The sequence below is a fragment of the Ambystoma mexicanum genome, chromosome 4p (assembly GCF_040938575.1).
Source record: "Ambystoma mexicanum isolate Mex_15411 chromosome 4p, UKY_AmexF1_1, whole genome shotgun sequence".
NCBI lineage: Eukaryota > Metazoa > Chordata > Amphibia > Caudata > Ambystomatidae > Ambystoma > Ambystoma mexicanum.
This window is the reverse complement of record NC_090927.1, coordinates 859,413,720-859,439,344: the sequence shown is the minus strand read 5'-3', so window position 1 is coordinate 859,439,344 and position 25,625 is coordinate 859,413,720. Positions and strand designations below refer to the sequence as shown.

The 25,625-nt window shown below is 47.3% G+C and overlaps 1 protein-coding gene across 5 annotated transcripts in view; it reads right to left on the bottom strand.

The window, feature by feature from the left end:
- LOC138453513 (centriolar coiled-coil protein of 110 kDa-like) overlaps positions 1–25,625 on the bottom strand; it is a 981,554-nt gene that overhangs the window by 646,065 nt on the left and 309,864 nt on the right. For all 5 annotated transcript variants that reach the window (XM_069606429.1, XM_069606425.1, XM_069606427.1 and 2 more), the window contains one exon: positions 6,727–6,854. In XM_069606429.1, coding sequence (XP_069462530.1) covers positions 6,727–6,854 — 128 coding nt within the window. The remainder of the gene's footprint in view (positions 1–6,726; positions 6,855–25,625) is intronic.

Here is a 25,625-nt window from a genome sequence, read left to right as displayed (position 1 = left end):
AAGTCAAACAGGATAGTGGTGTTCTAATAAGAAGATGGGTGTACTAGTTGGGGAGCTCAAACCATTCTAGTTTGTGTGAACAATTGCATTAACAAACAAGAGTTTCTGTATATGGTCCACACAGTTGCATGATGTATCAGCTATCCACAAAGTGACAATTGCAATATAAAAAAAACCCTCTGAAAATATTGCTTGTATTCATTTACAAACCATAATTGCAGCAGCAGGACAACATGCCAATAATATACACATACTAAAAACATTGCTAAACCACATTTCGGGAAGGAACAAGTTACTTACCTGTAACTGTTGTTCTCCAGCATGGGTCTGGAATGGATTCACATGCTCATGAATATTCCCCGTCGTCAGGCTGGGAATCCTCGGTAAAGAAAAATCAGTATCAGTTTCGTTTCTGATCTGTCTTTCGTAGTAGTAACCAATCGCTGATCTCTGCGTCATACTGACCACAGCCAATGACTGCCATCTCCCTAAGCCCCGCCTCTGGCAGCCATCTTCAGATTTGGTAGCACGTGAAGTGGCAGTATGACCAAGTGAAGAGCCGAAGAGGGGTAGGCGGGAGGGTTCGCATGTGAAACCATGCCAGACCCATGCTGGAGAACAACAGTTACAGGTAAGTAACTTGTTCCTTCTCCAGCATGGGGTCTGGCATGGATTCACATACTCATGAATAAAAGAATACACAGCAGTACACACATGCACAACTTCGGGAGGTGGCAACAGGCTCAACATTAAGCAATACAACAACTCAACATCAAGCATCTCTTACCTTCTTCTCACCAGGCTCACCTTAGGCGAACAGGTTGCGCAGCACTGCTTGGCCGACCCTGGTCTCCTCCCTGGAATCCCAGTCGACGCAGTAGAATTTTGTGAAGGTGTGCGTCGACCTCCACGTAGCAGCCCTGCAGATGTCCAGCAGGGGCACACCAGATAGGAACGCCGTGGTAGCTGCGATAGCTCTGGTGGAATGGGCTCTCGGACGGCCGGGCAGAGGTCGGTTTGCCAACCGATGACAGTACATGATACAGCCGGAGAGCCATCTGGAAATGGAAGCCTTTGAGAGAGCCTTCCCCTGATTGACAGGTCCAAAGTTCACAAAAAGTTGTGACGTCTTCCGAAAACCCTTCGTGCGATCCACGTAGAACTTCAGCGCTCTAGTCACATCCAGCGAGTGCAAAGTCCTTTCAGCCGGCGACGGGAAGAAAACAGGCAACACCAAGGGTTCGTTGAGGTGGAAGTCCGACGGCACCTTGGGCATGAAGAAGGGGTGCGTCCTGAGCACTACCCTTGTGTCGTGAAAAGTTAAGTACGGGGGCTTGCAGGAAAGGGCCTGGATCTCTCCCACCCATCGTGCGGAGGTGATGGCCACAAGAAACTCTGTTTTCCACGACAAGAACTTCAACGGAGCTGAGTGCAGAGGCTCGAACGGAGGCCCCATGAGCTTGGTCAGCACCACATTGAGCTCCCACGCCGGGGCCGGAGCCTTCACCGGCGGGAACGACCTGAACAGTCCCTTCATGAATTCTTTCACCAGACGATGAGACCACAAAGACGTCCGTCCCGTGGTTCTGGTGTATCGGGAGATCGCAGCAAGATTAATCTTGATGGAAGCGTGCGCCAGTCCAGCCTTGGCCAGCGACAGTAGGTACGGCAGTACTTGAGGAGCCGTAATCCGTAGAGGGTTAATCTTCTGTGCGTGGCACCAGACAGAGAACCTCTTCCATTTGTGTCCGTAGCATTTAAGAGTTGAGGACGCCCTGGCCTTTGCAAGAACCTCTCTGCAGTCGGCCGGTATGTCGTAACCTCCAAACTCTAACGCTGCAGGAGCCAGGCCTGCAAGTTCAGCGACTTCGGGTCGTGATGGAGGATGGCGTCTCCTTCCCTGGAGAGAAGATCCGCGTCCACTGGCAGCTTGATTGACGGGGACGCTGACAAGTCCAGAAGGTCCGGGAACCATATCTGCCTCGGCCACGCAGGTGCGACGAGGATCATCCTGCACCGTGACCTCTTGAGCTGGTTGATGAGCCGGATCAGCAATGGCAATGGAGGGAACGCGTATAGAAACAGGCCCTCCCAGGGGAACGAGAAAGCATCACCCATTCTCCTCGGCTGGGGAAACCTGCTGGCGAACCTCCGGCACTTGGAGTTCTTTGCCGTCGCGAACAGATCGATCTGGGGTGTGCCCCAGCGTCGGAAGAGGCGGTCCACTAGATCCTGTCATAGTTCCCACTTGTGGCACGAGCGCAGCGCTCTGCTGAGCGAGTCGGCGATGGTGTTTAATATTCCTGCCAGATGAAACGGCACCAGAAACATCCCTTGGGCGACGGCCCAATGCCACAGATCCTGTGCCTCCTTGGTCAGGGCCGGGGATCTGGTACCGCCCTGCTTCCTGATGTAGAACATGGTGGTGGTGTGGTCGGTGAAGATCCTCACCACCTTGCCCTTGAGGGACGGAAGAAAGGACCTGAGGGCCCAAAACAGCTCCAGGACGTTGATATGGAGGGACTTCTCTGTCGGAAGCCAAAGGCCTCTCGCGTGCAGATTTTCGGTGTACGCTCCCCACCCTTCCAGGGAGGCATCCGTGGTCACTGTCTTCTGGTGGCCCGGAGTCTGGAAGTCCATGCCCGCCGTCAGATGCGCGCGGGTGCCCCACCACCGGATCGCTCGTCGGAAGCTCTCGTCGAGTGTGATCCTGTCCTCGAAGCTGCCCGTCGTCTGGATCCAGCGAGCGTCCAGGAACTCCATCCGAAGTCTGCACAGACGGATGAGATAAATGCAAGAAGACATCATTCCGAGGAGGGATTTGATGGACCTCACCCTAGCCGCGTCCGCAACCAGCATCCGTTGCACCTTGCCCAAGATGGCCCTCGTCCTTTCCTCCGACGGAGAGGCCAGAAGCGCCACTGTGTCGAGTTTAGCTCCCAGAAACAGTGCGTCTTGCACGGGCACCAGGTGGGACTTGGCGTAGTTTATGGAGAATCCCAGGTCCGTGAGTAGTTGGACGGTCCTCGCCGTGTGCTCCGCGGCGAGCTCCCTTGTCTTTGCTCGGATGAGCCAGTCGTCCAGGTAGGGGTAGACATGGACCCCCTCCAGGCCCAGCCGCGCCGCCACCGGTGCGCGGCACTTGGTGAACACCCTGGGTGCCGACCTCAATCCGAAGGGAAGGGCTCTGAACTGGTAGTGACGCCCTTGGACCACGAATCTGAGAAACCTTCGGTGTCCCTTTAGGATGGGGATATGGAAGTAAACATCCTCCAAATCCAACGACGACAGGAAATCGCCCTCCTCCAGCTGACCCAGGACGTGCTGGAGGGTGACCATCCGGAACTTCTGTGCCTTGATGAATTTGTTCAGTCGTCATAGGTCCAGGATGGGACGCCATCCTCCTATCTTCTTCACGTGGAAGTATCTTGAGTAAACTCTGGAGCCCCGAAGCCTCTTTGGGACGAGCTCGATGGCGCCCTTCATGAGCATCGCCTTTACCTCCAAGAGAAGTTGACAGACGTGATGTTCCTTCCTGGCCACGGGGGGGATGCGTGGGCACTTCTTTAGAAACTCGAGCGCGTGACCCTGGGCCAGGGCGTCCAGCACCCAACGGTCAGTGGAGATGGACTCCCACACGCTGACAAAGTTCGCCAGCCGGCCTCCCACCGGGATGCTTCGTTGGGGGCCCGACCCCACAGCCGGTTCAGTCCTGCTTCGACGAAGCTTTGCCGCCTTGTCCTCCCTGGCGACGACGGCGGGGTCCGCCCGACTTGCCTCGTCCCCTGTAGGCTTCCTGTGACGACGAACGGGCCGCTTGACGGTAGGTGGAATATCCACCGCCGGAACCTTTGGAGGCACCCTGCTTGCCTCCGGTGCTCCGAAAGGGCGGCCGTTGTTGCTGGAGAACACCAAGAGCCCGGGCCGTCTCTGTGTCCGTCTTGATGGCTTGTAGGGAATCGTCCACTGTTTTCCCAAACAGGTTGCTCCCGTCGAATGGCATGTCCAAAACTCTGGTCTGCACGTCCTGCCGGAAGTCCGTTGCCTTGAGCCATCCACGCCATCTAAAGCACACGCCGTTGCCCAACTGGCAAAATCCAGTGTCAGCGATGTCCGTCGCTATCGTAATGGCGTGGTCCGACGCCACTTCTCCTTCCTGCAAGATCTCTAGGGCCTCCGCCCTCTTGTCCGGTAGGAAGTCCAGCAGGGGGGCGATCTTGTACCACTACTCCCTGTCTTAGCGGGCTACGATAGCCAAGGCGTTGGCAGCCTTAATCGTCGTTGCTGCCGATGAGATGACTCTGCGTCCCATCATGTCCAATTTCTTTCCCTCGCCGTCCAGGGGGGGGAGGTTGACGTAGAGGCCGAAGCCCCCCGCTTTCTTCCTGGCTGCCGCAGAGACGACCGAGTCCGGGGTCGGCTGTGCCCGAAGGCACAAGGGGGCCGCGTCCGGCACCCGGTACTTCTTCTCGTACCGATCCCTTCTCGCAGGCATTGTGGATGGGTTCTTGAGGAGGGCGAGACCCTCATCCCAGATATTGTCCAGTAGAGGTACAGCGAGGACCGTCTTCCTCTTGGTCTCGCGCCGTTGATGAAGGAAACCTTCCTTCTTTTCTTCCGGGCAGAGCTGGAAAAGCTCGGATGCCCTGGCGATCATGGCATGAAACGATCCAATCTCGTCGGGCGGGGAAGCCCGGGGAGGAGGTGACGACGGAAGATCCTCGTCGTAAACCTCGTCGTCTGTACCCGTCGCGGCCGTGTCCGTCCCCGTATCATCCCCACGGGTCGTGGACGGGGAGGAGGGCTGAGCAGGGTGCGATGGTTGAAAAGGAGGTGGAGGATGAATCCTTCTTCTCTTAGGAGGAGGGCTCCCAGAAGGGCCTGGCTCCGGGTCCCCCGTCGGGAGCCGTTCCTCCGTTGGTTATCTCCGAGCATAAGGACTGTATAGCCAACAAAATGGCCGCCGAGTTGTCTTGCGGCACTGGATGAGGGGATTACGACAGGCGGTCAGGAGCCTCGTCGGCACCCTCGACGTTCTTGTCGTCTCCTACGTCGGGGTCCCTCCCGACGGGCTGGTCTTCTTCCACGCCAATGCCGTGGCTTAAGACCTCGATCAGCTCCTCCTCAGAGGTTGAGGCCGAATCCACGACGACCTCCTGCCCCCCCCTTTTCTTCTCCGTCGGAGGTTTCACGGGGGTCCTGTCGATGGGCTTGAAAGAGGACTCCCTCCGCGGTGGCAGGGAGACTCTGGGCCCCTAGGTCGCCTCCACTGGTGTAGCCTTCACAGGCTGAGCCAGGGCCGCCGCGACTGTCTCAATAGAGGCCATGGCAGGGTGGATCAAGGCTTTCACCACCTTAGGTGCGCTCACCACCTTCTCCTTGGGGGGAGGGTCACTGCCTCGCTCCCCCTCCCATGGGGCCTTTGAGCTCGACCGGCGTCTCTCCAGGAGCTTCGCCGGGTGCTCGGCCTTCCTCTTACCCGAGCCAGAGCGTTGGCTCGTGGTTGATGGCGCCGGGGAGGATGCGCCCTGCCTGGCAACCGTAGAGCCCGTCTGTTCGGCGCTCCCGGTGCCAGCGGACTCGCAGTGCTTGGCCTTCTGTTGGGCCCCCGTCACCAGGGTGCCCTCAAAGGTCTTAGAAGACTGCTCGGACTTCTTTTTCTCGCCTGACGGGCTCTTCCCTTCCAGCCAGTTGGCGAGACACAGATGGCGGTCCTTCATGGTCTGCTCCGACATATTGCCGCAAAACGCACAGTCCTTCTCCACGTGCGTCTTGTCCTCATACAGGCAGTAGAGGCAAAGGGAGTGTTCGTCCTCCTTCAAAGACATTCTGAAGCTGGCATCCAGGGCAGACCCTGAACAGCTTTCCGGGCGTCGAGCTTCCCTTCTCCTGGGCCATGTCCGAGATGGGCCTGAGAAACTTCTGGAGTCCTCCAAAAAGGTGGCTCGACGAAATCCTCACCCTTGAGGGGCGTAGAAGAATCCGACACGGGTCCCCGTTGATCGGATAAAGAAACGGTGGAGCTTGAGGCTCTTTTGACCGAAAAAAAGAGAAAATGTACCTATGAAAAAGCACGAAAACGCACTAAAGCTCGAGAGCAATAGCACGAGGATCCCAACACTTGAACGTGCGGTAAAAATCTGAAGATGGCTGCCAGAGGCGGGGCTTAGGGAGATGGCAGTCATTGGCTGTGGTCAGTATGACGCAGAGATCAGTGATTGGTTACTACTACGAAAGACAGATCAGAAACTGATACTGATTTTTCTTTACTGAGGATTCCCAGCCTGACGACGGGGAATATACATGAGCATGTGAATCCATGCCAGACCCTTTGCTGGAGAAATGCCACCATCATACTCTGGACCCAATTAGTCTAGGAATAAAATTACAGTATCAAATGAAACCAACACTAGAATGTGTAGAAAGGACTTTGATGCTGTGAATAACATGTCCGACTGTGCATATTTCACAAGTGACTATTAATTCCTCAACAATATTTCTAGCAATATGTTTGGGGGAAGTTCACCATGAACTACCAAAACAGACCTGGACATTGTTGCCTTGCCGTATAGCATATTTTATGATGAATTTAACTTCTAATACTGGGCTAATAAAGAAACAATGTTAGAATAGTTCCACCACATTAGAATACCAAATCTTGCATCAGCCAAGACCCAAACTGGGCTAGACAGGTATGGGATTGCTTTGGCACACTGCAAAGCTTACCTTTTGTAAGGATTCTTGCTCCCTCTCCTGTTCAGCAATAAGAAGTGAAAGTTGTTGTGCATGTTGTTCCTCAAGCCTCTTACGCATTTCTTCAAATGCCAGCAGTTTCCTTTTCAGAATATCCTCGTCTATAAGACAAAGTCAGGAATGAACACCGTTTTAGATGCAGTCACTTGCAACAGGTTTTTTGCCATCTGTTTCCACAGAGAGGCATGGTTAAAATACATACAAAATGGTAATTTGGAGAAAGTTCAAAATTCTGAACCAACGGACTGCCAATATTCCTATGGATGTAATCATTGAGTCCATATTTCTGAACCTTCAATCCCACTGAAATATGACAAATATACATTCATAGCAACTGCTATTTGTATCACATTTGCCACTTTCACAACTATGCAGTGGGTCCACAGCCAGTGTGAGAACCAGAAAGCGACCAGAAAGCTACTCACCATGTCATGGTGTGCCTTTATCAGGCTAGCCAAACTCCTACCATATATTCTTCAACATACATCTAAGGTTAGGCAGTAAGTGTGCCAGAATGACAGATAATTTTCCCAAACATCACATCACCACAAATCCAATTTTGAATTCATTCAAAAGTGCATTCTGCTTACAACAACTCGCCAATCTGACAGGCTGCTTTAGATGAGGCTTCCAATAATTTTAAGCATCCAATAATTTAAGATTTATTAAACTACTAGCAAAAAGTATCCATACTCCACACAGGGAATCTAGCGTGGAAGTTTCCTGTGTGCGCTCCTCAACCTTCTGGGGACTCATTGGTTGTCATTGTGGTCCGATGCACCAGTGGGTGAAATGGAGCTCCCTGTGTGCCTGAATGCTGGGCGTGCTTGATAATGTTGCTCCAGGAGCCCGACACCTGTTCGCGCCTAGCGTCTAGGAACTCCTGCAGAGGTCTCTGAAACCTGCATTGGGGTACCAGAGGAATGCGGGAAGACATCCGCAGTAGCAACTTGATGGAGAGAATAGTTGTTAGCTGGAGAGAGAACAGCTGTTGGAGTATGGCATGGACTCTCTGCTCTGAGGGAGTTGCAAGACACTGTAGTGTGTCCAGACGTGAGCCCAGGAACAGAGCGTTCTGAGACGACGATGTGAATGAGTTTGGAAAGTTGATGGAGAATCCCAACATCAGATGTTCTCGTCGGTGTGCTGCAGGGCTAGCAGCTGTGATGGGATGTATATTTGCCAGTCGTCTAGGTTGCGGGTAGATGTAAATGCCTGCGCAAGTGGAGATGGCCGGCTAGGCATTTTGTGAAGACTCTTGCAGCAGGTTTTAGGCTGAAGGGTGGAGCTTTGAACTGGTAATGCTTGCCTTGCACCACGAAACAAAGGAAGAGTCTGTACTTGCAGTGTATGGGAATGTGGAAGTAGGCATCCTCCAAGTCCAGCGAGGAAGTCTCCCTGTTCCAGTGGGCCGAGAACAGGAGGCGGCTGTGCATTGTCTCTGCATACCATTTTATGCCTGCAATTTCCTGCGGTATGCCTCCTACGAGGTGGTACAAGATGGTTGGCAAGATGATGGTCGATGATCTCTGGTGGTTCTTGAAAATCTTCCTTTTCCAGAACGTGAGGGCTGCCTACGCTGTTACAGGGTGCCAAGGGAGCGGGCATTATCAGTGTCCGTCTTGATTGCTTGAAGGTCATGGTCAACCTTTTTTTTACCAAAGAGGTCAATATCATCAAAGGGCATATCTATGACCTTAGACTGCATGTCAGAGAGGAAATTGATGGCCTTCAACCACCCCTGGCACCTCGGAACGACCCCATTTCCCATCTAGCGGAACCCTGTGTCCGCAATATCCAAGGCCACAGTGACGCCATGATCAGATGCTGCTTCCCCCTCATGTAGCAAGGTAATAGCCTCATCCCTCTTCTCAGGTAGGAAATGCAAGCTGGGACCCATCTTAAACCACAATCCCCGATCGTACCGAGAAAGAATGGCAGAGGAATGTTCAGCCATGGTAATTAATCGCTTTCTGAAAGCATCCAGCTGCTTTCCCTTCTTGTCAGGGGGAAACGTGGATGGGGAGGAAAAGAGGAAATATTAGCACATCTCTTCCTTGCTGTAGCCGAGACCAGAGTCTGGAGATGGCAGAGTGCGAAGACACTTGGGCGCGGTCTCTGGAACTTTATATTTCTTTCCCAGACAATCCTTCTTTGGTGGAGCCAAAAAAGGATTCCTCATAGCCAAAAACCATCCTCCCAGAAGTCACCTAGCAGAGGGATGGCCAGCACGGATTTTCTGGAGGCTTCACGCCTCTGGAACAGGTCAAATACCTTCACCACTCGTGTTAACAGTGCGTGGAAGGAACCTATTTCGTCTGGAGAACTTGTGGAGGGAAACTTTGGGGCTTCTCCATCCGCCGGTATTAGGTCATCATAATCATCAGTAGTAGGATGCGTGCCCTCGGACGTGTGCGGACTGGTATCCATGGCAGTGAGAGCAGCCACTGGGCCTAGCAAATTAGGTGTTGGTCAAGGAGGCCGAGGCTTTATATCTTCCCATGAGGGCAGTGCTGGAGGCCCCCCGCAAGGGGCACCTTGAGTGGCCGAAGGAGGTAGCTGGTGCTGCAGTTTGGTCACCAAGGTTTGCAAAGTGGACAAGATGTCCAACGACAAATCCCTGGGTGTCGACGGGGTTCCCGCAGGAAATGTAGGCACAGCAGCAGGAGGTGGAATTAGTGGATGCAACAGTTGAGGAAGTGCTGGTGGAGGCACCGGCTGATGGGGAGCTGGCCGAAGAGGGTTAGGTTACTCATCCATCTATCTCCTGATCCGAAAATAAAGCCTCCAGAGGCTCTTCCTCCGACATGTAGCATTTGTAAAGGTGGCATCGCAGTGGCCATAGGCACCAGCGAAAACATTGGTTTTTCCTTTGATGGTCATGACAGAAATGTGCTGGGAGAACGTCCCTCTCCACATTAGCACCTTTATCAAAAGAAGCAATCACCAGAGCTTGTGTTGTCGTTGTGCGTACTGGCCTGGGAGGCAACGCAACCCTGGACATGATTGTCACAACCGTGCACAAGGTGGTCTACAATTCAATCATGGATGGCGCAGCCGTGATAGATTTGCCATCGAATTTGTGCTAGTTGCTTGTTGTTGGGCAACTCGTCCACGGTGTTGTCATGGATGTCAACTGACGCTGTTTGCCAAAACACAATCTTGTGGCTGTGGTGATCGTGGATGCAGTTATCCTGGACAGAGGCGCCGTCGTGGTCATCGACAAAAGGGCAGTCGAGGTGTGTGACTTATGCCCATGTCCTCTTTTAGGTTTCTTCCCCAGGGAAGTGTCCTCATGAGACCTCAACCTCTTTGCACAGTGAGTTTTTTCTAAAGATCTGCCAATCCTGACAGAGGCTTAACTTCGTACTGAAAAGGCTCTTCTTGCTGTCGTCCGTCAAGTCGAGTAGAGGGCCTCTCGTAGCGAGAAGATAGTCTGACATCCAGATCTTCACTGGCAAAAAGTCCCTGCTACCAGCAGTCACAAATGTGACAGATGAAGAAAAAAGGTTGAAGATATACCAAAAATAGATGAAAAGTCAATATTTCGAGGAGTAAAACACAAGGACTCCCAACATGTGAACATGTGGTAATAATCTGAAGATGGCCACCAGGGTGGCACTAAGGAGGACTAGTACCACAGGTAATGGCAGTAGGACCCAAAGTGACAGCAATAGGCTATATTAGAAGTGATACAGTTTAAGGTTTAAAGCTAAACTGCTTTAACATTACTGAGGATTCCAGCATGACGACAGGAAATATTCATGAGCATGTGAATCCATGAAAGATCTCATGCAGGAGAGCTCATAGCTGTTGCCAAAGGGTAGGAACAAAATAAGACTTGGGGGCTGATGCTACACTTCTGAGCCGAGGAGGCTTAATGATTTCTGTCTAGCAGAGTGCTGTATATATGCAGTTCATCGAGTAGCACGTTAGTCAACTTAGTTCTGGACCAGACCAAACCCTTCTTACACACCTTCTCAGTTAGGTGTTTGGGTGTACGTATTCCACAGATATTAAAAACCTGGCAATCACTCATGCCAGCACTTGCACTTGACGGAAAGGTGAGAAGGTGCCTCAGAGTAGCGGGTGGGAATGCGTTTGGGAATTCTTGGACTCCGTTCTGGCTCCTTCAGTTTTCATCCATCGGCATATGCATGTATTTCTGCTTCAAAGGCACATTTAGAGATTGGGTGATGGTAATATACTGTGGTTGAAATGTCTGCAGACCACACCACAAAGCAATGCAAAGCAAGGTCCTTATAAAGCTACACTGTGCAAAATCCAATGCTTTACGAAACTCACTTAGCCTGGTAAGAGCAAGTGAAAAAGATAGGGCATCTTTTTCACCACAAATCAGAGATACTTCCTGTGGACTTTGTGGATGCACATGTAGAAATGTCAATGTCAAATAGTCTCTGCTTTAAAGGAAGGTGATGTCCCAGAGTAGCTTGAATTTTTCGCTCTCTGAATTGGTTTCACTTTCGTAGGTCCTGTATGGGCCTCCACTTGCCATCTGGCTTTCTGGCCTGGGATTACCTCGAGTACACACCTTTGCATTGCTCCGCTTTTGGAATTATTTCAACAGCACCTTTCTATGTCAGGGCTTCTACCACCTGCCGGAGTTTATTGCAGACACGATACTCGCTGTAGAATATACACTGTAGTCATGGTGCTGTTCACTTCAAGGAAAATTGATATTCGTCAGCCCCCATACTGTTTGACAACTCTGGTTGCTGGGTAGACCAATGTGTTAACCCCTGGACATGGGCTTTATAAAGCAACTAGGTATCTTGTCAGCCATTTCGGAAGTGATGAATCTTGAATTTGGTGTAATTTGTGCCATCAATTCTGTCCATTTTAGCATGCACCACTCAATACAGTTTATTTTAGTATGCAAACTGTAACCATGAAATGTATGCATTTTGTGAATTCTGCTCAAAACGAAAAAAATACATGAAATTGGCAAACTCCTCAACCTCCACTAGTCTCCTGGCGTGCCTTTCCGTACTGCGCTTTGGCCCCTGACCATTGAAAACTATTACCGCTTCATGTCAGGCTATTTTGGTGGTCCTAGTTCCTCACAATGATAATTCTAAAGCACAAGTTTAAGCCTCAGATATTTTAGAGAAAATCTGAAGCAGGTTTCCCTTCCCAGTGTTGATGATTATACAACCTTTGTTGAACACTCCATAGTTATTTTTTCCCCTGAGAAATTGAATTTTATTTCTGAAGGGCATCCCTGGACCCACCATATATTTTAAGAAAATGCCAGGGCTCAATTTCATAAAGCGTGTTTGGGTTCCGAGACTTGGGGCGTTTTATAGTTGAGTTTATTTGGGATCTCAGATTTTCATTGCCCACTTCTACCATATTCCTGTTACTAATAAGGAAGCATTCTCTCCCACATGCACCCTTCTCCCGTACGTTGGGTTGATCTACTCACATCAGAGTTTTCCTAGTTGTCCTCTATGTAACCATTCAACCCCCACCGACCCCCTGCCCAATCAGAGCTTGCAGCTGAAAGAGTTGTATTTCTTGCATCCCATCATATATTTGCAGAACGGAGAGCTCCACCCTTGTGAATTCTCATTTAGATCAGCCCGACTTACATATGTTTCTAGAGTACACAATTATAATCAAAAAATAAAATGTCTCCCAGGTTATCATAACAGGGACTTCCATTTCAAATGTCTCGGTTTTCTACCTTATCTTGAGTTAAGACTTCTTGTCGAGATAATATTTGGCGGAGTCCGCAGCAGTGAGTGAGGTGAAACCAGCAGATTTGACCAATGTGTGATATGCATTTGCCCATCCTTACCATTTCACCCATATCTACACTTCACACCCTCCAGGGCCTTCACAGACCTTTGAGCAACAAGAATATTCTTATTGTTGGTGCCTTAAAGACTTGGTTGCAAAACGTTATCCCTCCAGTCTATGGAAGGGTCTATGCAGGTATGGGGAGTATTTGCTGCCACTTTCCAATTTTATGGTCTCAGTAAGCTTTACTCAGCTTCTTACTCAGGAAAGTAGTTATACGCAGTTATTCAATCGTGGTTGTTGAAAGGTTACGTTAGGCTTTCAGGTGAAATTGGATTTTAGTGCAGTGTGAGACGAATCTGGAGGTTTTGTCCCTTCTTCCCTTGGGAGAGCCACACCCTTTGAGGCTAAGGAGATGAGCACCCACAACAAAACCATTCCTAGGGCTTTGGGAAAGTGGGACTTCACTGGGGGCGACTTCCCTCAAGGGGACAAGGACTCCCATTCCAATGAGGAACTCTATACGTAAAGAGTTCAGCATACATGGGAATCCAATAAACTGATGTTACATTCAGCTATGGGATGCGATTCCTAGTCATTTCATCGAAATTGAAGCATTGAAATGCCACACCATCGAAACCAAACTTTTACCAATGCATCGACAGGCTATCTATTACATGTAAAAGTGCTTTTCCATCTAAACCAGTCCATCAAAAATATAAATTGACTGGTTTCAATGGAAATGTACTTTTATATGCAATAGATAGCCTGTCGATGCATTGGTAAACGTTGCTTTGGTTTCGATGGTGTGGCATTTCAATGCATTTTTTTTGTAATGTTAAAACGTCACATGGAGCCATCCCCAGTGCTGAAATTTCGGCACTGGCTAGCTCCATGTAACGTTTTAATGTTTTTTTGGTATATTGGGGGGGGGGGTTCCTCCCAACCCCCATTGCCCACCCCACCAACCCTAACCCTAATGTAACCCTTAATCTAACCCTAACCCCAACCCTAACCCTAGCCCGAACCCTAACCCTAATGTAACCCTTAATCTCAACCTAGCCCCAACCCTAACCCTAGCCCCCAACCCTAACCCTAGCCCCAACCCTAACCCTAACGTAACCCTTAATCTAACCCTAACCCCAGTTTTGATTTTTCCATCAAATTATAGTCAATGAAAAGGTTTTTCGATGGTAGTGCTTTTCGTTCAATATAATTCGATGGTGTGGCATTAGATGGAATGGGTTTAGATTATTTGAGTAGATACCACGGGACGCTAAATAATACTGAACGCGCCTTTAAATGATTAGCTTAAGAAAATGCTAATCTCTCAGTGGTCACAGAGTGAGAAAAAAGGCACAATCACCCTTGAATGGAGGAGAAGCAGCAATACGCGGTATTACCCAAATTGTTCGAATGAACAATTGATCGAATTTAAAGGGTCACAATTGACCTTTTCACTATATATATATATATATATATATATATATATATATATATATATATATATATATATATATATATATATATATATATATATATATATATATATATATATATATATATATATATATATATGGGGTGGGAATTGTGGGGTCAATTGTGAAAAGGTCAATTGTCATTCGAACAGTTGTAAAACGAACAATTTGTATACAACCCAATACGCAGAGGCAAGCCTCTGATGTATGTCACTGAGGGGCAGAGCCAGCGGTGGCACAAAGAGATGCAGCAGTAGGTGAGAGACGCTACCGACCAAACAGAGCCGTGCCAAGTGAGGCCAAGGCCAAGCATAGCTGGCCTTATCTGGAGGTGCAACCACACGGAGGACGTGGTGGTCCTAGTGCCCGAAAGACAACACAAACCAGATCCCAGAACTCATGGGAAGGATGAATCCTCCACTTGCAATGAGGGAGCTGAGGAACAGAGAAACGCTGAGGCGAGCGCAACACAAAACTCACTCATGCCCGGATGGGAATGCCAGAAAGCTCTGGAGAAGGCCACTACTATAGAGCAGATACCACCTCATTGGAGCAAACCCTACGACACAGAAGGTACCTGGGTTGCTCATAGTGGAGGAGGGGTGGCAGAAAGACAAGAGAGTGAAAGGGAAAGCGGGGTTATACTAGCCCCACACCAGGGGCATAAACGACAGGACAGAGAGAAAGAACCAAGTAACAATAAGGGTTACGGGAGCCTGAACTACCAGAATATTGTAATCAGCCAAACGGCTCACAGAAACGATCAAGAACCAAGAAAGGCATATGGAAAGACCGGTTACCAAAACCCTTACAGATAAGTGAGACATTGGGACAGAGCAACCCAAAGGAGCCAGAGAGTCCCAAAAACACAAGTGAAGAACACATTTGAGGCAAACAGAGGCAACCAAGACCTAGTGGGAGAAACTCACCCAAGTGGAGGAGAGGGATTAAGGAGGTATTCCTCCACCTACGACATCTTGGACATACAATATTTTCAGGAACTTGAGACTTTATTTGGGAAACTTGAGGAACTTTTGCAACATTGACAGCTGGTCAAGCACTGTTAAACTGGGGAGAATTATTTTCTACAGATAAGCACTGGATCCGAAACCAGGAGGAATTCCTGGAAACCCTGAGGGAGATCGAGATGAAGAACTCTAAAAGGCAGGACACTGCTTAGTTTTTAGTTTATATTTTTCGAAGTGAAAGGGCCAATTTAGAGGATAGGGTTTTGGACAGAAGGACATTTTTGTTATTTTGACTATTGACGAGCATCTTACCATAGTTTGTTAGGGAGCAAACTCCCCTTTTAGCAATAGGACCAGAAAGTAGTTTTCTAAAACCCTTTGCTAACATGTCCTCTGGTCGGAGTCCTTCTGGCTTGCCACAAGTGATAAGTATGCTTGCAGATTACCGCCTTTTACAGATTTCCTTTCTTGCCGCATTATATTCCTCTAGTCTTGCTCCAGAGTTATTTTAGGAGGGATTATGGGTCTACTTTCATTTTCAAGATCTTGTGGACGCACAGCTGCATCTACTAATGGACCGAAATGTCCTGTGATTGGGGAGCCCTTGCCCATCTCATGCAAGTGGTTTTCCATAGGGAGATCAAGAGTCTTTTACAGTCTGTTTGGTAGCTGGCACATGCCTCACCAAATTACTTTTTAATTGCTTTATTGAAGCAAACATAATTAGCACTTCAAGTATACATTGCCAGTGTCAAAGATGCCATAAGAAGTAGGTCTAATGAGAAACCCAGTTTGTACTGAAACAGACCCCTAAACAATTCAGAGAAGTGCGTGTTCAAACCTTACCCGGCATAGTGCAAAGAACTGATGTGCTCCCTTTTAATCAGGACCTTAAAAACAAAGTGGATTTAAACTTCAAAAGGTACAAAAAGTATACGACCAGCTTTAATATTACTTGAGAAGACATGAGACCAACTTAGATGGGGAGGATTGTTTTGCATTTCCATTATCCAAAGCAGCACACATCGTTCTCTGAGAACACAGAGGCCCATCGTGCATGTGCACACCCCACTCTACGTGTGCGCATAAAAACCACCATCATCATCCCTCAGTGCAGCACACAAACATTCCATGCATACCCACATACCTCCTCTTTGCATACACCACCTGTGTGCACGCACACACACACACACCAGCCGACCCCACCATAGGCACACATCCAGCCATTGAACATACACACACACAAGCATACACGTATATCTCTTCACATGCACACACACTGCTTATGCAGAGTCATTGGTGTGTAGAGATCTATCACTGAAGGAGTTGGTTGAAACAGTGTGCTTGTTTCTGGTATATAGTAATACCTAAAGGTCACATAAGGGGACCAAAACAGGTTTCTGAACCTTGTGGTACTGCCAAATGTTTTCAAACATATAAAGTACCGGTCAATATTACTGGTTTCTATTATTTAAGACGCCACAAGTGAATAGACTGTTTGACCCTCCAACCAATGGACTATAACTAAGCTGAGGTGGTGGGCCGCCTGTCTAGGGTGAGGGGACAGAAGAAGCAGCTGACCCTCCTTAGGATATAGCTCAGCAGTCATGAACAACAATGTTGCAAAGAGATGGCTATTTATTTCCAGATAAAAATGTGGAAATTGGGAAAGGGGGTGCCGTATTGTGAGTATAAGCAGAAGGAAAACAAATCATTCAATTCTACTACTTCTTTAACTCAAATGTGAAATTTAAAACCATATATCAGAGTTATTCTGAAAGGGGAGACCAATTATTTGTTGGGCATTCCATATTTTATCTGGTCGACCGGTTTCAGTAGATTATGCAACTAGTATCACTTTTTTCAGGACCTTAACGGTATTACTTAATTGATTAAGTTGAGAATACCACCAGTAAGTTGTGATGTCTAGATTTAGGTCATCTATTCTCAAGTAAATCTGTGTCCGCAGAGCATTGGCTATCTGTAGGGAAACATAAAAACAACTGCAATATGAATTTCATCCAAAAGTACATTCATTCAATTAGGTCTTCATCTGCGTGTGAACATGACTTAAGTGCATATTGCTCACCCACTGCTGTGTGCTCTGCTTGCAGTCAATCGGAAGGGGACAGTCCCATCAGCTAGAGCTGTGAATATTACACCTATATATAGTAATAAAATCCATTTAAGGGCTGTGGGGGGACATCTAATCACAAGTAGTGCAATTTTAGTCAAATCCGTAGTTTTAAAACAGATATGTATTTATTCCTTTAAGTAAAATGGGGCTGGAATCGCTCAGCCACTCCCTAGTTGGTGGTGCCTGAGGCACCTCTTACCTCTGAATGGTGTCCGTTCGATCTTATAGTTGAAAGCGCAGCCGCTTGGTCCTGCTCTACCGGAGTGGTCTACTTGTCATCACAGTGCTTGAGACACCATTAAGAATAGGTCTCGTTCTGGGAGCTCAGTGTGCACGTACGCACATGTGGGTTGATCTCCATGTGGATCAGGGACAACATTAGTAAGTGGTATCCTACTGGTTAGTCTGAAAGTAGTGCATCCAAAGGTTGCTCTTGCAGTTAATCTGTATTAACGCACAATGACATTGGAGGATGTTAAAACTATGTATTCACCTTCAGTGATATTATCTGCAGATGTTAACTACTCAGTGAGAGGCAACACTCAAAAAAGATAAAACATTGTTGCTGGGTGAATGAGCTGCCTCAGTGTGTAAATGTCTTATTTTGTCTCATATATGTGACTCGTCAATAGATGCATTCGAGCCCTATGTATTTCTTTCAGATTGTGGATATTTGACAGTCTCGTCAGTTCCAGATAATCGCAAATGACATACTAGCGGCTATTCAGAAATTGTATATTTAAAATGCATACTTACATGCACGGACGTTCACCTGGAGGGGCACGTTGCATTCACTGTGTGTTACATACAATTTAAATTTAAATTAATTATCCAATACAACATTAATGTTCAGCAAATGAGCGCTTGAGAGGTCCCATTGTGTTCAATTGTAGAGATGTAAAGGTGCCCTCAATTAATTTTGTAGAGTCCAGGCCTTCATGTAGAGTGCTACTGGTGGATTTGATGGGCACTCTGGAGTGTCGCAATGTGGCTCTATACCTGGCCAGCAATCATGTCTTGCATTTCATGTGTTATTAGAAACTAGTATCATATATTCATGTCTTCACATCATGGCTAATGTTTGCCAGCTGGTGTGCTTGTTCAAACCTTTGGTGTCAGTTATAAGTCAGAAAATCCAGAGTTCTCGTTTGAACAAAATGCACCGAAGGTCACCTCCACGCTGTGGGATGATTTTTGTCTAATCCAGTCCATGTGAAATCTGATTGTGCGTTTATCAAAGATGTAACTGTTCTACCATGGGTGCAGTCAATTTCTTGGTGTGGATAAAGGATGTGTTCCCCAATTCTGGTTGTAACTGGTCGGGTGGTCATTACCATGTATCTGAGGCCGCATCGGGATGCAAGAAGATAAATAACATTGCTGGCTTTGCAGTTTGTGAAGCATTTATGTCCATGGATAGTGCCATCCTAGGTCAAAGGATGTGCTCCTTTGTGTTTGGGGACATCCTGCGCATTGTCCGCATGCAGCACGTCCGGTGGGTGCAAAGCTGTTCCAAAATGCTTCTTGGGAATCCCTTTTCTGTCTATGTGTACCGACAATGAGTCTCAAAGGTTTTGTCTGTGTTTCAAAGCAAACCTGAGAATCTCAAGACTAGGTTCCGACATGGAGTATTTGCCACGGTTTCAAAATGTCCCGCTTTAGTCGATTAAAGGGCAGTAGCTTAGAACAGCTGTGATGTTGTCTGAGTTAGTTTTCCTCCTTGTGTGTTGTTCCAGCGTGAGGTATCTGGGGATATGTCTCGCTCTTTTTCTGGTGTGACGTACTATTTTCATTGGATATCCCAGCAATCGTAATTTGTGCGCAACGTCTGCTGCGGCTTGTCGTAATCCTGTAAGGAAAATTCCTTTGGTAACGGAAATTGCCAGAACGGTAACATTTCTCTAAGGCTGTGGGTGATGACTTTGAAATTGCAGGACAGAGTTCCGGTCAGTGGGTTTGTGGGATACCGTGGAGGTAATACCACCATCTCCCACCGACAGGATAATATCTAGAAAGTTGTTATCTGCGGGTCTCCATGTCATGGTAAAGTTTAAGAATTTATTCTGTTAGTTGAGCCGTGTCAGAAAACGTAAATGCTCCTCTGTGCCTTCAAATACCATAAGGACGTCAGCGGTATATCTTGTCCAAAGGTTTATATTGTCCTTGAATGGGTTTTCGATGTAGTAGATCGTGACCTTTTCAAATTCTGCTACATATAGGCTTGCTAGACAAGGGCAAATGCAACACCCATCGTGTTGCCCGATACTTATTCATAATAATCTTTTTCATAAAAGAAACATTTTTGTAAGGGATATCTCCACAAGCTGCATGGCGAAAGTTATTGGGATTTCTAACAGTGGCTGTTTTTCCCTCAGAATATATTCAAGGACTATGAGAGTTTCTCCTTGGGGGATCTTTGTGTACAAAGCCTCGATATCGAGTGTCAAGGATTTGCATCACTGGGTTATAATGAAGTTCTTTTGCCAAATATAGGAGTCCTTGAGGTACAACTTAATTTCAGTGACTTTGTTTGATGAAGTCCATGGATTCTATTCTGGAGACTATTGGTCTCTCTGGTGGTGGATACAGTTCTTTATGTACTTTAGGCAGTGCATAAAAAGCTGGGCACTTGGGATGGCATGGCGTGAGGAATTAATATTCTTTCCGACTGATATACCCCTCAGGGAGTGCTTCCTTTCTAATGGGGTGAATGAGTTGCTTTATCGGTTGCTTAACTTTGAAACGCAGACAAAACCTTTGAGACTCATTGGTCTGTACATAAGAATACAGAAACCTTATGGCACCGAAACTGCCTTACTGGATTTAAAATAAAATATTGGCAATATAATTGAAGGCCACACTGCATTGTTGATGCATTTAGATCCATCCACAGCGTTTGACCATGCTCAGATGTTAGAAAGGCGAATTAAATATGGACGGTGTTCCAAGGAAGCTGCTAAGAGTCCTTTTTGGGATCTTGGCGGGTAATGGTGGCTAAGGAAGATCATCATGCTACATCCATCTACCTCACATGTGGGGTCCCTAAGGGGTCCTGTCTGTCCCCTCCCCTATTCAAAATCTATGCAAAATCTGTATGTGATCTTCTCTATGGGTTGCAGTGTAATACAACAACTACGCAGATGACACACAGATATTGTTTGAACTTTCTGGTGTCTAGCTGCAAGATTCTAATAAAATGTATGCATCCATCCAGTCTTGGATGGCGTTAAACTCCCTTGTGCTGAATGATAAAAAAACGGGGCTGCTTATTAAAGGATCAGCACTCAGACTAAAGAAACTGGATCCTCTCTATAGTCCATATTCGATTGTTGGCTATCCTATTCCGGTTGCTCAGCATGTTAAGACACTTGGAGTTTATTTGGACTCACAAAATAAACATGCAGCTGAGCATATGGCCCTTTTACTAAGGTGCATACAATGGATGGGGCTGCAGAATAACATAATTATCTACAACAGGGAGTTACAACAGACATCAATGGACATTCGCTCGAGATCTTAGTGCATTTCCGATAAAAACATCCTTATATGCAATAAATACATCAGCCGTGACATCATACTACATGGCAAATAATAGAAAGGCTGTAATAGGCTTAAGGGGAACATCTAAGTATACATTGCGTAAGAACTAGGAATGTGATTGACTGCCCACTGTCAGGTGGACAGTTTATGTCTACCTCAAAAAACATGTCACCTTCAACACTATTAAGTACATAGTTTATATGGCCATCTATAATTGGTTGGCACGCTCGTGCCCTGTCTGGAGCATTCAGTTGACTTAGTAGCACCTATACTCAGACCCAGGTGCCAGGAGGTGTACTTGAATTGACTTTACCTCCCCACCCAATTAGCCTGACATCTCTCATCACCCATGCCTTCTGCCATGAAGATGGTCTTTGAACGTGGCCTTCCAAAGTATTTTTGTCTCTGTGAATATATGAGAGTGTGAGCACACACTATCCTTGTTCTAGGACTACGCTCAACTCTATTTCCATCCTTGGCTCACATGTCAGGGGACCATGATTTGGTCCATTTTGCAGCATTTAAATGTCGTAAATGAATAAAACTTGGCACACTTGGTGTTCTTTCTTTGCGCTTTAACAAAGGAAGATTCAACCTTGCACGTTCACTGCCTTCATGAATAGATAACTGACCTTGGCTGCTTCAGCTTTGTTACCAGGACGGACAGCCTTGCCATTAGTTTCCACAATCTCAGCTTATTTTTGATGCAACACAGTTCTCGCCTTTTCTCTCCATGGGCACTGGCTTACTAAATTCAAGACACCAATGTCCAGTTTCTATACAATGGCGCTTTGCCTGCAGTCTATTCACTACATATAGCCAGCTTCTAATATTACTTAATCTACTTGCGTTACAGCATCTGTACAGTTATGGAATGGCTTGCATTTTCTGCAGTGCTTCACATACGTGCAATCTTCTTTTTCGCATACAAAAGTTTACTCGATTCTTAACTTTGTCATTAGTTTCTGGAGGATCCATGCATTCGCTTCAGCCAGTATCCTCATGGCATCAGGCCCATCACCAGCTCCTCTTTTTGCTCCTTTTCATATTCCTTCAGGGAGTCCATCCCTCAGATTATCGTCTCTTCCGGGATACATTGGATAGGGCTGTCTCAGTGGGCACCTTCTTTTGAATACTCGTCATGATATGGTCCCAACAGCTGGTGTTAAGCATTGCACAATCTCCGGCTTCCGACATAGGAGGTAGGGAGCGGGATTTCCTGCAGAGGCATGTAACTGCTCCTCTACATTGCCAATCTTCATTCTTCCTGTTCCTACAGCACTAAACTCCAATTGCAAATTCACCCTTACTTATCCAAGAAGAATAGGACATGTATAACTACTGCTACCATTAACGTGAAGCTAGATTATTGTAATAGTCTGCTGATGGGCTCATCATAAGCCAATTTAAAAAAACTCCAAATTATTTAGAACGGGGTCGTATTTGCGGTTTGTGACTTAACAAAACAAACAAAAGCACGTCACTGAAGCCCACCGAAACTTACACTCGTTTCCAGTGCAATTTTCCAAAAAGTTGAAGCAAGCACGGCTTTGCAGCAATGGTAAGGACTAATAACTGGGTGTCCGGGACATGGGAACTGAGTAGAGGGACACGGCAGGGATGTGCAGCTTCCACAATACTATTTGCTTTGGCCTTGGAGCCGCTGGCTGCATTCCTGTGGCAGGAAATGATGGAGGCCGGGATAGAGGCGGGAGGAGTGAGGCATATAATATCACTATATGCAGATGATCTGCTTCTATATGTAGCGAACCCGCGGGTATATCTTCCGGAGTTACTGGAAATACTAAAGAACTTCTGGCTCATGTCCGGCTTCCGTATTAATGAAGGGAAATCAGTTCCGTTTCCACTGGGAGGGCTACGGGACTGTCACGTGGGAGAACTACCAACACTGGGGATACAGTGGGAGAGGGAGTCATTTGAATATCTGGGGATACATGTATTCCATGAAAAGAACAAAACTTTTGTATATAACACAGGGAAGGCGTTGTCAAAGATTGGGGACTCGATTCAATTTTGAAGAACCTAACTCTCCCCGATTGCTAGAGTGGCACTATGCAAAATGGTAATCCTGCCGCGGCTACTCCATTTCTTCAGCAATATACCATACGTGGTGAAAAGAATCTTTTTTTAAATGTTGGACAGCAAAGTGGGGGAACTATTATGGAATACAGGGAGGGTAAGGGTGTCTTTAGTAATATTACAAAGATCTAGGGTGGAGGGTGGACTGGGACTACCAGATTACGAAAACAAATGGTGGCAGTGCAATTACGCAATTACAATCGGTGCTGGGGTGGGATCAATTGGGGGTGGGGGAGGGGGATGAGTCTGACGGGGCTGATAGGGAACTTACCAAGACATCGGAGGGGTGCAGAGTTGCTATGGCACCCAATGGGGAACAAGGGAATGTCAATTGTGTTTCAGGCGGTTCAGGGAAGGTGGAAGAAGTATGTTCGAATGAGAGGACCCGGGGGGGGGGATGCATGAAGGGAACCTATGCTGGGGTATGGACCAGAAACTATGGAAAGCAATAGGGGGAGCAGGAGTACAAAGGCTCCGAGAACAGATGTGTGGGGTGGTGGGGGGATCTATTTGAAGGAGGGAAGTTACTTACTCTTGCGGAACGGTGCTTGAGGTTTGGGCTGCCGAGGGGCCTATTTATGACATACGGAGCAGTGTTCCGTAGACTAGCGGAAATATGGGAGGGAATCCCGGAGGAACCGGAAACGAGCCCACGGATGTGGATACTATTTGAACAAACGGGGGATAGAGCAACGATTTTACAGATCAATGAAACCCATACGGGAAGAGGAACCCAAGAGGGAATTGGAGGTAAGGGAAAAATGGGAGGCGGATATGGGGTATCAGATACCGGAAAAGGAGTGGGTGCTGATATGGTAACTGGTTCAGAAGGTGTCACAAAATGCCCGGTTTCAACTGGTCCAATTTAACATCATACACAGAACATATGTAACCCCAGTTAGGTTACGGGCAATGAATAATAGGCTGACGGATGAATGCCCTAGATGTGGTAGGGGCCCGGCAGGATTCTGGCACATGATATGGGACAGTGGAGTCAGAGTATTGGGACAAGGTGGTTAAGGGGGTGAATTAATTATCGGAGACTAAGTTGGAATGCAATCTGGGAATATGCATCTAGGGAACTCTCCCAGGGGGAAAGAAACACAAAATACGGAATAAATTGATTCGATTTCTACTGATTTTAGCCAAAGGTTGAGTAGCTATCGCGTGGAAACACCCACAAGGGACGTCAATTACAATGTGGCGGGCGGATGTCCGTAGGTGGCGGAATGCCAAACTTGTAATACTGCAGGGAGCAGGAACTGAGGTAGAAGGGGAGGGAGTAACAGTACATTGTAATCAATTGCTGAATGACCTTGTGAAATCCAATGACCTGAAACCGCCATGAGAGATTAGATGGTGGCTGTGGGAGTGATAAGGGGCGGAGAGTGAGGTAGGGCGAAGAGAGGATACTACAGGGTTGGTCTGGTCAATGTGGTACCGCTTTGCATGGACTGCCGTTCACCGTCAGATTATGGCGAAGTGGATGGGTCGCTGTTGGATTACCCTATGCACAAGAACAGGGGAGGGTCGGGGGAGGGCAATGTTGACTTTCTCTGTTTTCAGTTCACTTTTATGGAAAATGCAAAAGTGTTTAAAAAAAAACACCAAGGCAAGATGCGAGACGCAGGACCACAAGGCACGGTCTGAGCAACACATCTCCCAGGCAGAGAGAAGGAAGAAATACCTCAAGATGGGGTGTGAGACACTATATTGCAGGACTGAACAACTACGAGCAGACCGACAGACTGTTATCCAAGGAGAATACAGTTTTTCAGTAGTCCGATAATTACTGCTGCATTTTCAATTAGCTACTTTGAATTTGCTGTGAACAAAGAAAGGAGGGTGGGGCGCGCACTCGTGAGCAAATTACCTTGACTAAGTACCGCTTGCAGACATTGTTCCCTTGTTCGTTCTTGTGAACGTTGGACTCGGATTATATGAACATTTCCTGTGGATGCTAAAATAAACGCCTGTAACGTTTGGCACGCCCTGTTTTGGTGCTGCCCACTGTCTTTCCTACTTCACGAGAGCACTTGCACACCTGCGCGCGTGCCCTTGTGAGCAAAGTACCTTGACTAAGTACTGCTTGGCCCGCTTGCAGACGCTGTTCCCTTGTTCGTTCTTGTGAACGTTGGACTTGGATTATATGAACATTTCCTGTGGCTGCTAAGGTGATTAAGGGGACGCGTCCTTGTGACCAAGCTATGTATCAAGAACCAAGTATCTTACTGCTTGTTTCGGCTTGTTTTCAGATCAAAGCCTGTAACGTTTGGCACACCCTGTGTTGGTGCCGCCCACTGTTTTCACTACTTCACGAGAGCACTCATGCACCCGCGCGTGCACACTCAAGTACCTTGACTAAGTACTGCTTGGTCTGCTTTGCCTGAGTGGCTGAGGGTCTTCACTGTCTATACTTACTGTGGGACTAGTACAAGGTACGTTGATCTATGAGTTTATGTCTTATTATCAATATTCTTTAAAATCGTGTATGCCAATGCACTTGCACGCTACATTAAATACGATGGCAGCTGGTGGGACCAACATACGTTCCTCACACACTATTACTCTTACTCCGATTACTAAACCAAAACTGTTGCCTAGTGAAAAATGTAACTTGTCATCCGAAATTTCGGTGCCCAAGTTAAAGCAGATGGGTGTTTCGGCAAAGTGATGAGCTCACAATTCAAGATAATGTTCTTCCGCAGGCAGCTATGATCGAATTTACGCTCTCTGCTATAAAACACTACCATGTTAAGTCTATTTAAATTATTTGGAACCTTGGACTTGAAAGTGACAAAACAAGCGGCACAACTGGAAGCCATCTCACAATTGATGACCTCCAATTTAAAAACTCCACATGAGATTGTCTCCATACCAGTAGCC